The sequence below is a fragment of the Rhinoderma darwinii genome, chromosome 2, assembly GCF_050947455.1.
Source record: "Rhinoderma darwinii isolate aRhiDar2 chromosome 2, aRhiDar2.hap1, whole genome shotgun sequence".
NCBI lineage: Eukaryota > Metazoa > Chordata > Amphibia > Anura > Rhinodermatidae > Rhinoderma > Rhinoderma darwinii.
The window spans coordinates 85490010-85503190 of NC_134688.1; the positions used below are offsets into that span (position 1 = coordinate 85490010).

General features: G+C 41.1%; 1 protein-coding gene across 1 annotated transcript in view; it reads right to left on the reverse strand.

The window, feature by feature from the left end:
* CALCOCO1 (calcium binding and coiled-coil domain 1) overlaps positions 1-13181 on the reverse strand; it is a 32396-nt gene that overhangs the window by 4164 nt on the left and 15051 nt on the right. Inside the window, exons 9-12 of the mRNA XM_075851871.1 lie at positions 12299-12424; positions 10672-10767; positions 10471-10576; positions 9637-9848 (exon numbers count right to left, since the gene is read on the reverse strand). Of these exons, the coding sequence (XP_075707986.1) occupies positions 9637-9848; positions 10471-10576; positions 10672-10767; positions 12299-12424 (540 nt within the window). The remainder of the gene's footprint in view (positions 1-9636; positions 9849-10470; positions 10577-10671; positions 10768-12298; positions 12425-13181) is intronic.

A 13181-nucleotide genomic window follows, 5' to 3' on the forward strand; every position in this document is an offset into this window, starting at 1 on the left:
ATGTCTTGCTACATTGGGGCACATTTACTACCACTAGTGCACTGCTCTGTAGTGTGCGCCACACTTCTGACTGCGATTCTGAACAGAAAAGTGGTGGAAAACGTTAATAAATCAAACCGTTAAAAAAAAAATAAGCCCCCTTTTCGGACACAAACACTTTGTATGGTAAGAAGTGACAGTAGGACTTGATAAATATGCATTTGCGCCAAATGCCATTCTTTTGCCAATTCAATTACGCCAGAAAACCAGTGTAATAGCTTTGATAAATCTCGCCCTGTCTGTATTTCCCATTTTTTTCAAGGTGCCTTCTCTCTCTCCTTCCGTTTGATATTTCACTTGCTCCCCTCCTCCCCCTTTCTCTACACTCCTCAAAAGACTTCCATTTTGATTTTATCCATTACACTTGCAAATTGTGCTGCCTCCTCCTCCCTCCCTGGACCCCTAGTATTTTCCTCTCATAGCCTCTCTCCCTATGTCTGACTCCAGGAGAAAAGAATCTAATGATGCTGAAAATTGATTCTGAAGCGTCCTGACAATGCTGTACATCTTTCCCCCTCCCCGCCTGCCATCTTTATGGCCTCCGGCTGTAAAAGTCCCTTTTACTCCCACTGGAGAGAGGCGGATTTATATCAGTGCACAGGCAGCAACCCGTCTCTGCTGTGCCCTATTCCAGAGCAAGGAGGGAAAATGGTTTCCAAATATCACAAGTGTCTTGTCTAGGAAAGTTCTGACAGGAATAGAATCAGAAATCTGCTCCTCGTGTATCTTAACGCAGATACTGTCTCATTTGGATACAATTTTAAAACCAACCTGTAGGGCAAAAATGTCTATTTGCTGTATATTTTCTGGTTTTGGGTGATTCTTCAAATAAATGACACTCGTTTTCTTACATTATGCAGTACATCTCATACCGTCTATATACTGAATTGCTCTTGCAGCTATGACAAGTGTGACAATATGAGCGATGAGAGGGATAAATCTTATACTGAAATCTACAAATACACTGGTGTTCTGTATGGAGGGAGGATTATTGCTGTTTATTTGGTATCTGTATTACATTTGATGATGTAGTGTCTAGTCTTTAAAGGGGAACCACCTGTTAACTTTAGGCTTTGTTCACATCTGTGCATAGTTTCTCCGTTCTTCTGTTCCGCCATAGGAATAGAAGAACAAAAAACTGAGGTGCCTGAGCCTTTGCATCACAAACACTAACGGCGCCCGATGGAATTAATTGGTTTCAATGGGTTCTGTCTGGTGTCCGTCATTTTACCGGAAGGAATAGCAAAGCATGCCCCTATTTTTTCCGGTATTTTTCACTGGATCTGCGATAAAGACTCCAAATGGAGCCTGCGACACAGATGTGAATACAGCCTTAGGCCCCATGCACACGACCGTAAAATCGCCCGTAATTACGGACCGTAAAATCGCCCGTAATTACATGCCCATTCATTTCTATGGCCGATGGACACCTTCCTGTATGTCTACGGGAGGGTGTCCGTGCTGTAGAAACCTGCCGAAATAAATAGGACATGTCCTATTTTTTTATTTTACGGACCGTGCTCCTATATTTCATAATGGGAGCACAGCCCGTAAAAACTGCCGGTTGTCCGTGTCCGTAATTACAGGCACGGTCTTGTGCATGAAGCCTTGCAAAGTAAAAAAACGAGTTATATATGTTACTGATTAAGGAGAAATTCCATCTAATTAGAGAGTCCCTCTTCTAATGCAGATTTTGCTGGGTGTATTTATCCAGACCAGTTTATTTTACACTCAACCACAGGTAGAACAGCTAAGGCCTCGTTCGCATCTGCATTGGAGGTTCTGCCTCCGTCACAGATCCGGCCGTGAACATCGGAAACAATAACGCAGCATGCTGCGCTACGGTTTCTGGCAAACCGATGGACACCCTGACAGAACCCATGGGTTCTGTTGGCTGCTGGTGGTGTCCGTGGTGCAATAGAAGTGGCGCTTCCATTATTCCCTTGTTCTGCCCCTCTGATGGAGCAGAACAACGGCATGGCGAACGCAGATGTGAACGAGACCTTTGATGTTTATATGCCCAACCTAGCCGCAAAGAAGCATGGTCCAAAATTTTGCGACATTAACGAAAGGCATTCAGAGAGCCCCTAGTGCCATGTTTACACATAGATGCTGACCATTATTGATGTTGGTGGAATTGTTTCTTAAAGAAATACACTGGGGCGAAATAGGAAGGGTCTGGAATTAGAACACAAATTCTACCGAACCAGGTTAAGACACCACACCCACAAGTCTGGAGGTCAGTGATCTTGTTCCGAAGTAACGGAATGTAATTTAATGAGTAAAGGGCGTTTGGATTCCAAGATAGGTACACGCCCAGGTATTTGATACTAGATGAGCCCCATTTAAAGGGAAATACAGAGGCCAAGTCTGAGACTTTTGCTACATTTAAGGACACATCTAGGGCCTCCGTTTTGGGGTCGTTCAAATTCCGCCATTAGAGTAGGGAAGGCGATTCTAGGATTGAACAAATATAAAAGGGAGGGGAAGAAGTGGGGAAAAGAAGGGCAGGAAGCATAGAGATCAACTGATCTCTTGAATTGATTAATAGAAATTCAATATTCAAATGACCAGCTTAGAGAGGTATATTATACCTGACAGGGATGGGGTGAGCGGTCCCTCTTTCAAGTACACCACATAAATTCGAAAAACCCAAACAACCTATGTATGATAAGATGGGAATGAAGGGAAAAGAGTGAATGCATCAGGTATCAGAGAGATCCCACCAAATATACCCATCTCTCTAAGTGTTATTAAAGTGGTCTTATTTATTCCACAGGTATCAATTAGCACCAGAATATAACATAGTGGCGTGCCTTGGGCACATAGACATTACCGCATGGTTTGCCCATCTGTGCAATCCACTTTAGCTATTTGATACCTGATGCATTCACTCTTTTCGCAATCCGGAAAAACCCTTTAATCAAATAAAGTTTAATAAAGTTTATAAAAAAAAACAAAAGGTGTTCGCAGTAAAAAAAAAAAAAGAAGATTTTTTCCCCCATAAAAAGTGGTTTTATGTTTGTGTTAACACATATGGTATTTTTGCAATAATAGCGACTGGTATAATAAAGTTAACATGTTATTTAAACCGCACGGTCAACGTAAAAAGCAAATAAAAAATAATGGCAAAATTGCTTTGTTTTTTTACCCACCCGAAAAAAATTATAACCGTTAATGAATAATCTATATGTAAAAACAAAAAAGCCCTCATATGCTAAATAAAAAAAGTTATGGCTCTTAGAATGAGACAACATAGAAACTATTTTTTTGCAACCTTTTGGTCTCAAGTCTTTTCCATAAGAGAACATCTTTGTGGAACCATCATTCTATTCTGACACATTAGCACTCATCTCAATTAGTCATGGTTCCCTGACCTCTCTTAAAATCAAAGTGTCCTCCACTATCTACTTGTGGCAGAACAAACGGTTCTTCCTCGCCACTGGCGATCTGTAACTCCCCTACCTATTGCAGAGTGGGCTAGAGAAGTAGATGTAATTTTGTGAATGGTAGAACTCATGGCTGATCGGTCTGTTTGTAACGATCATTTTTTACACATTTGGCTTGCATGGATCTCATTCAGGTCCTCCACTGATTTTGATACTCTCTTCTAAGGTTATTTATTCCGGTCTCCCCTCCTTGCCACCCCTTCTTCTTTTTTGTTTTGTGGGGTCTTTCAGGTTTTCTCTATTAGTCTATGCATTTCATTGGTATAGTCTACATTGTGTTTCTATGTTATCATTTATTGCAATGATGGCCTTACAGTACACATTTTGGAGTATTGTTTTATTATATTTTTTATATATATGCCTACCCTGTACATCTACGTTTGTATTCTTGTAAATGTTTTACGATTATTACCTTTGCATTGGTTTATACTTTATTGCATATATAAAACCTTCAATAAAAATGGATTAAACAAACTGACGGGCAATCTATTAAGCTGTGCATATAGCCATGGCAAGCCCAGGGGCCTTTTTCAGGCCCATAGCTGCCATGGCAAACTGGCTGAAATGGCAATTCATTGGTGCTCCACGACAGATGGAGCCTTTCCCTCTGTCAAACATCTTAGATGCCACCATCGCTATTGACCGCAGCATCTAATGGGTTAAACGCCCAGGATGCGATCACCATGATGTAGATGTACGTCAGTTTGCCTTAAAGTGAAGCTAAACGTTTGACAAACTTCTGACATGTCATAGTGACATATCAGAAGTTTGGATTGGTGGGGGTCCAAGCACTGAGACCCCCACCAATCACTAGAACGAAGCAGCTGAAGCGATCGTGTGAGCGCTCAGCCGCTTTGTGTCTGTTCGGCTTTTTCCGGAAATAAATGTATCGGTGTACGGACTCAATAGAAAGTCTATGAGCCCGTACTCCGATACATCGGCTTTCCGGAAAAAGCCGAACAGACACGAAGTGGCTGAGCGCTCACACGAGCGCTTCAGCTGCTTCGGTCTAGTGATTGGTGGGGGTCTCAGTGCTCAGACCCCCACCAATCCAAACTTCTGACATGTCACTATGACATGTCAGAAGTTTGTCAAACGTTTAGCTACACTTTAACCCGTTAGTGACCGCCAATACGCCTTTTCACGGCGGCCACTAATGGGCTTTATTCTGATGCATAAGCCTTTTTACGGCGCTGCATCAGAATAAGTAAACAGAGCAGGGAGCCGTTAAATCTCCCTGCTCTCAGCTGCCAGAGGTAGCTGAGGGATGGGGACATCCCTGCTCTAACGTGTGAGATCGATATAAGTATCGATCCCACCCGTTTAACCCCTCAGATGCTGCGTTCAATAGCGTGCGTGGTTTTGGAGAGAGGGAGCTCCCTCTCCCACCGACACCCGGTGATACGATCACCGAATGTCTGTGTCTCCGATGGCAGCCGGGGGCCTAATAAAGGCCCCCAGGTCTGCCTGTAGTGAATGCCTGCTAGGCTATGCCAGAGGCATGTCCTAGCAGATGCCTGTCCATTTTAAACGGACAGGCAGTAATACACTGCAATACAAAAGTATTGCAGTGTATTATTATAGCTATCGGAGGATCGCATATTAAAGTCCCCTAGTGGGACTAGTAAAAAAGTTTAAAAAAAGTTTAATAAAAAAAAAAGTGGAAAAAATTAAAAACCCACTTTTTACGAATATTTGGTATCGCCACGTCCGTAACGACCCCGACTATAAAGCCATTACATTATTTAACCCGTACGGTAAACGCCGTAAAAAATGTAATAAAAATCTATTGCTGTTTTCTGTGAATCCGGACTTAAAAAAAATGTGATAAAAAGTGATCAAAAAGTCGCATGTACTCCAAAATGGTACCAATAAAAACTACAAGTCTTCCCACAAAAAAACGTTACGGCTCTTCAAATATGGAGACACAAAACCAAATAATTTTGAAAAAAAAAGCGTTTTTACTGTGTAAGTAGAAAAACATACAAAATATATACAAATTTGGTATCATTGCAATCGTAACAACCCGCAGAATAAAGTTATTGTGTTATTTATACCACACGGTAAACGGCATAGATTTAGGACGCGAAAAAGAGTGGCGAAATTTCTGTTTTTTTTCTATTCCCCCCCAAAAAAAAGTTAATAAAAGTTAATCAATAAATAATATGTACCTCAAAATGGTGCTATTAAAAAATACAACTTGTCCCGCAAAAAACACTGTGTGAACATACACTTAAGGCTAGGTACACCTTTAAACAGATTTTTGGGGATTTTTGGTTTTAAATAGAAATGTCAGTGTGTTTTGTGCAACTTTCTAAATACTTTTTATTAAAAACGTATATTTTTACTTCTTGAGCTACAGCTGCTTTATATACTGTATAGAGAGCAGCTGTATCTAGCGCTGAGACCTGTATCTGTCAGGGCAGCGGCACCGACGGGTTCAGTGTCAGCGGGTACTGCGTGTCTCTGACATGCAGGATCAAGCGGTTACTGATCACATCTAAACTCATAACTTAGTTGTGATCGATAACACATGGATCCTGCTTGGACCCGATGTCACTGAACCCGTCAGTGCCGCTGATTCAGGTCTAAGCGCTAGACGCAGCTGCTCTGTATACAGAATATAGAGCAGATGTATCTCAAAAAGTAAAAATAATTTTTGATAAAAAGTATTTAGAAAGCTGCACAAAACATACTGATATATATATATAGGCTTCAAAGGTGTACATAACATTTAAGATACACAGTTTATCGGGCAATGCACTGTGTAGAAAACTCAGCTCTGCTGATTGATCATTAATAAGAGTGCATACCCATGATTATTGCAGTTCTGTTGCTAATAATGCCAGATTATGAGGATTTATGGACAATCTGTTGCCAGACTAACGGAATTTTACTCTAAATACTTATTTTACAAGCTTCTCGTCAAGTTGGTTTTCCTTACCCTGGTAATATATTCCTCATAATACAAATTAAAAGGCTTTGATCAGGTACTATGTACTTAGGAAATCTTCTGTATGATGTTAAAAATTTAATTGACCCTTTCGTGACCCGGGATGTTTTGGGCCATGAAGACCCAAGCAAAGTTTCAGTTTTTGGAGTGATCATTTTAAAACTTTTTTTTTTTCTTAATCTACCCTAAAAAAATTGTTTCTTTTTTTGCAGAACACATGGGCTTTCTAATAATTTAAAATTGGAGCCAATATCAATTCATTTTGGAAGTCTTTTTTAGGGAAAAAAAGTGGACAGAAACAGGAAAAAAAATACTGTTTTCTTTATTTTTTCCATGCTATGTTTTAAAGTATTTTGTTGAATGAATAATATTTATCCCGAAAATGAATCCTCTAATTCTCCCGCACATAGCGATGTCAAATATGTGTTCAGGTGTAACGCATGATGTCAAGTATCCTCTGCATTATCAACTGCATGTTTTTAAAGGGCCTATCCACTTCTGACAATACCTTTTTGTTAGAAGGGTCCCCTAATAATTAGCTGATCACAGGATCTTGCCGGCACCCCCCTGCAATGAGCTGTAATCTGTTGCAAGTGTTAATTTTCCCTGCATCGATCCCACAAGGGAAATTAAACATTACATGGTGCCCATTAAAATCAATTGGCTGTCCTTTGAATGTAGGACGTATCACCATTAACTCACATTCCCTAATAGGGTAAATGAAATATTATTTTCTAAACCAGACAACCACTTTGAGGTGCCTTTAAACCGGAATGACTTATCAAACCGGCAACCAACGATGAGTGCTATTAAATGTTGTACAACAACGATCTGATGGTCGTTTTCATTAGGACGATCCCCACTGCCAGCGAGGAGGAAACTTCACCAACTGGACAAGGGTTGTCATTGTTGCCTAGCGATGACTTAAGAGAGCCGTGCACTTGGCAGCAATGCCGGCCAGCATTTAGCGTCACAGATTATGCCAACATTTTTACAGTGGCACAATCAATGAAGATCAACAATAAATGATAGCTTTATCATTTATCGCTGATATTTTTCTTCATTTACACTGGGTAATTATTTTTATGATCTCTCGGAAATAAGCAAATCCTAATAATTTGCCAGTGTACATGGATAAAAGATATGCTGTAACTTTACATTTAGTATAATGATCCTTCGTTTCACCTTTATATGCGAGAATGGCTTAATAAAGTGGCGCCTGTGTTTTTTTTAAATGTTCAGTTCAATAGATGGTGCACTTTAGCCGTCAGACAGAGACCCACAACTTATTATGTGCCTGCCCCCGTCGGTCCTGGCCTGTAAAAAGGTTGACATAAAATGATCAAGTATTTTAAGACAAACTACATCAGTGCAAGGTTCTTGTACAGAAGACAAGTGATCAATCTGTGGCTTTAAACAAGGTGCCAAATACACAACAAGTGATCTTGCTCCCCTAGCAGTGGATGTAATCCTGGAAATTAATAAATCTAATCCGAGAAGTTAGCAGTTGAGATCAGGTATATGTATAAGCGAGAGTAACTGGCATATAGAAGCAGTGTGAGCGAAGTATTTTTAATTTCACAACTTGTGATTCACAGACAGCCCAGTGTTACCAAGCCATACGATCAGAAATGTACTGCAGTAAGTGTGCTGTATGTGATCATAAATTGCTATAACCTGTTTAATGGACCTGCAAACTAACTAGGCATGGAGGTACATTTCACTTGACCCTTGACGGCTGGCACTTCCAGCACGCACCCCACACTGCAGATTTATAGGTTCTCTGTTTTTGCACAGTGTGTGTAACCATGCCAAATACAGAAAGACATAAGGGAGATGCCTACCTGCAGTACAATAAGGTATCTTTATAATCTAAAGTATCAAAAAGGTTGTTTCAGAAGTAAAGACCAGCACTGGAGGCAAATAACTGCAAAGGAAAGGGATATTATAGTACAGGGTGTCGTAAAAACAATGTGCTCAAACGACAGAGCAGATGGGAGATAGAAAACAAGAAAGAAGCCAGCATGAACAGATCAATGATCGCGGTTCCAGCTGGAGACGGCAATAAGCAAATTGCTTGTACCAAAGGCTCCAGAATGCGTAACTGCTGCTCATGTAGGAGAAAAGCCTGGCAGCAGAAGAGTTACACGCAAAGGTGATACTAGAAGTGATAAAGAACATCCTATAAGAAAGCTCCAGAAAATCGGAGTTAAAAGTGTAATGCTATGAGATGTCCACAGAGCGCTGTGCCATCATTCGCCCTCTGTTCTGAACTTTGTGTGGTCGCAATGGCCGAAGATCTTAATTTGACGCACAGGGAGTAGCTGACCGCGAGTTGCTTCCTGTCCTTTCTACGGTCCCGGTCTTTGTTAGTTTTAATGCACCTGAAGCTGCATGTGTCTACTGCCTTTGTGATAATGGTAGGGAGGGAAAAGTGGGGGTAGTGCGAGACATGTTTCTGATGGTAAAACTGACAAAGTGCATTGGCAAGCTGTCAGCATTATCTAGCAATATGTTCCCCATGAGGATCTACAGATAAGGCAAAGGTGAAAAACAAGGAGCTTACAACTAGACATTCTTACAGTATATAAATAAAGATATTGATAATTAAAAGCCCTAGAGATTGTTTGCAAAACTGAACAATTAAAAGCAGAGGTTGCAAAACCTAGTGGTATAATGGAATGCATATTTTCCTAGGACAAGAGCATTGCCTGGAACCAAAAATTGCACCCCATGTCCCTCATTATTGCACCTTTATAATTCTGGGGGGACATCAACAGTGGTGTAACTGTTAGAATTATTGCCGTGCAGCATTGGGGCCATGGGTGCAAATCCAAACAAGCCTATCTCCATACAGTTTGCCCCGCGTCGGTTTGTTTTATTAGCAGATACTCTGGTAAAATTACACGTCAGCTCTGCTGGAGATATAAACAGATGCGAATGCTACATCAATAACATTCAATACATAGTAAGTATATAAAAAGAGATACGTTTTGATAAAAGGCCGTGTAGTCATCTACCCTATATCCCTCCAGGAATCTGGTAGGGTTACTTATGGAAGGGCAATTTTCTGTCTTTGATTATGTTTTAATTTGTTAGCATTTTGTCCAGGGCTGCTATATGCTGTGCCAAACAAATCATCCTTGTAAATTATAAGTGTCTCATTTCCATCGGTGTAGGCTGAAATATACTCACAGAGTCAGGACTATCTTCAGGAAGTGGTTGCAGCTGACATGCGATTGGTGCCGGTTGGTTGATCACCACCCTCTGACACTCTCGCGGGAACACAGGTAAAGTAGAAGCGAGCTTATCACTCATTTTATAGGAGTCTTCCTGCTGATGTAGTCTTATGTTTTCAACAAACTCATCATCTGAGTCAGGGAGACCTAGCAGCGAATTTGATGAACCTGTGTAATGTAAATAAAAGTAATTTATGATGATATAACAGGACTCAAAGACATACATGCACCTAGTCTATGTAATTATGTGGGTCCCAGCCTGCCTGACCACATCCAGGCAGAGTATCAATGTGCGCAGATCTCTCCAGTGATTCCTGTGAAAGTTTCAGAAACAGCCAAGCCCGGTCATTGCTTCTCTGCCTGGAAGTGGCAGCAGTATCATCAGGCGCGACAGGCTTTGGGAGACCCCCATTCTGGTAATAGGTGTGGGTCCCAAAGCTGGGACCCGCACTATCAGACATTTATGACATATCTTGTGGATATGCCATAAATGTCTTAGATGGGAATACCCCTAGAATGACAAATTCACTTTGATCTTAGTGCATATATTATTTGACCCACTCAAATATAAAAAGTACATCTATATAGAAGTAGAACTGTAATTATTAGACAATTCGATGTGCACAAACAAAACATTTAATGTTTTGTATTTGAAAAAAATTATTTGATTAAAAAAAGAAGCCTGGGGCAGACATTGCTAGATTCTGTCCAATTTTATCACATTGCTACCTAAACAGGTGGCTCATAAACCTTGCAGCCATACTCATATGTGCGAAAGCAAAATACATACTTAATGCTGCTGGGATATCTTCTTCAACAGTTTTGTCCTCTCTCCATTTCTCATCTGCGAGTTTGTCCAGACGTTCCTCCAGCCTCCTCACATACTGCATCAACTCCTGAAGGGGGAAACAGAAAAAGAGCTCAACCCTAAGGAAATATAAGAGGAACGGGAAGAGAAGCAGATTTGGGAATACAGTGGTAAACCTCTCACCTGTCTCTCCTCTCTCAGCTGCTCCTTTTCCATTTGTGCAACCTTCAGGGCAGATTTTAACTCGCTCAACTCCCTCCTGCTCTCTGATAACTGCACCTGTATACAAGAAAGACAATCAATTATAAGCCTTTGACATTATTCACATTAGGACTGCAACGTGTGTGGCGGCAAACAGAGTCCCTGTGGATCTGTATTAGAACCCATAGACCCAGTGGCGGATTATCATTAGGGCGTTTCGTGCGGTCGCCCGGGGCCCAAGACTGCCAGGGGGCCCAAGGCTCCCAGCGAGCCTATGACCGCCCGAACCCCCTCATGCCCAGTGGCGTCGCTAGCACCGGAGGGAGCCCCGGTGCCAGGACCGCACCTGTCAGGCGAGGGGAGCTTTGCTTCTACTTAGCAGCCGTGGTCTGTGCTGCTTTAGAAGCTCCCCCTCCAGCCCCCCTTCCCTGCTCTAAACATCTCTGCTGCTAGCTGTCGGGACATGGGGGAGGGGAGACTGTCGGCGGGCTCTTTGCTGTGAGCAGGAGAAGAGCTGCAGTGAAGACATAAAAGGTAAGTGCATGTGTGTTTAATATCCATATTCATGTGTGTTTAATATCCATATTCATGTGTGTTTAATGTCCATATTAATGTATGTTTAATGTCCATATTCATGTATGTTTAATGTCCATATTCATGTGTTTACAAGGTGTACTTTGTGTATAATGTGCATACTCGTGTATAATGTGCCTACTTAGTGTATAATGTGCATACTCGTGTGTACTTTGTGTACTATGCATACTTTGTGTATAATGTGCCTACTTTGTGTACTTTGTGCATAATGTGTGTACTTTGTGTACTGTGCGTACTTTGTGCATAATGTGCGTACTTTGTACTGTGCGTACTTTGTGCATAATGTGTGTACTGTGCGTACTTTGTGCATAATGTGCCTACTTTGTGTACTTTGTGCATAATGTGGTACTTTGTGTACTGTGCGTACTTTGTGCATAATGTGCATAATGTGCGTACTTTGTGCATAATGTGCCTACTTTGTGTACTGTGTGTACTTTGTGCATAATGTGCGTACTTTGTGCATAATGTGCCTACTTTGTGTACTTTGTGCATAATGTGCCTACTTTGTGCATAATGTGCCTACTTTGTGCATAATGTGCCTACTTTGTGTACTGTGTGTACTTTGTGCATAATGTGCGTACTTTGTGCATAATGTGCGTACTTTGTGCATAATGTGCGTACTTTGTGTACTGTGTGTACTTTGTGCATAATGTGCCTACTTTGTGTACTAGTGTTTAGGTAGTGTTAGCAATAGTTACGGCGCGGCAGGGTGGTGGTGGAGAAGGGGGGCCCAAGTTTGGGTAACAGCCCAGGGCCCATGGTCTTCTTAATCCGCCACTGCATAGACCATCTGTGTTCAGATGTAAAGTGCAGCATTTTCTCCCCTGCATAAAGAAAATGCATTTTGTGTATTCTAATAGAAACCATGAGAAAAAAACGTATGTGCCTTAATCGAAATTCAGAAGCATCCTTCAGTGTATGGGCCCGCATTAAGTCATCAAGATAACCTGACTCAATGCTTGCCACTAACAGCATGGGCATACAGATTGTATTACTTGTAATGTCTATCTGGTACCTGACTGGCATCTTTCTCCTGATTTAACTGGCATTGAAGTGATTGCCTCTGGCTCCTCTCTTCGTGTAGGCTGCTCTCCAAATTCAGCTTTTCAGCTCTCAGATTCATGATCTGGTCCCTCTTAGCCTGGAATGCAGAATAATACTCACTGATAAATGGTTTCAAGTGTTTGTGTGTGACAACAAGAGTTAAATGTCCATGATCGCAGTTCATACATTACTATAACGGAACACTTTAGGCAAAACTCATACACTGTTTTTTATCTAGTGCAGGGCCATGGTTGGTGCATGACACAGGGATTCTCCCCTTGGTGTTCTTTGAATCCCTATGTCACCACTGTCCGGCGCTAGGTATAACATGGTGTATATGTTTTACCTGGAGTGATCCTTTCACAAGTTCATTCAACTCCATTCGGTTTGAGTGGCATTGGGTCCCTTTTCAATGGTGCCCTGATAAAAATAAGGTTTTACATAAACATCACATGTTATTGCAGGTTATAGCATACTGAGAATAATGTATGAATATTACTATCCATACTGCACGCATGCTCCAGAAGTACATATAATAAGATGACACACATATTCACATGGTATATACTTAAGTATCTTATTAAGACAAATGTACAATATTACAACTATCAATTCCCTTACAACTTTATTTAACTCCTGGTTTACCTGTAAACCCATAATTTATGTGAAAATGTAACTAATAACCGGTTATACCACCATTATCTGCGATTATTACAACTATACACTTATCATTTTATATCAGTCTTTTATTATTTACCATTGATTATATTGCTGCAACATATTGTCACCATTCAGAACAGACCCTGTTATGTCTCCAATGGGGCTCACAATCTAAATTTCCATATACACATATA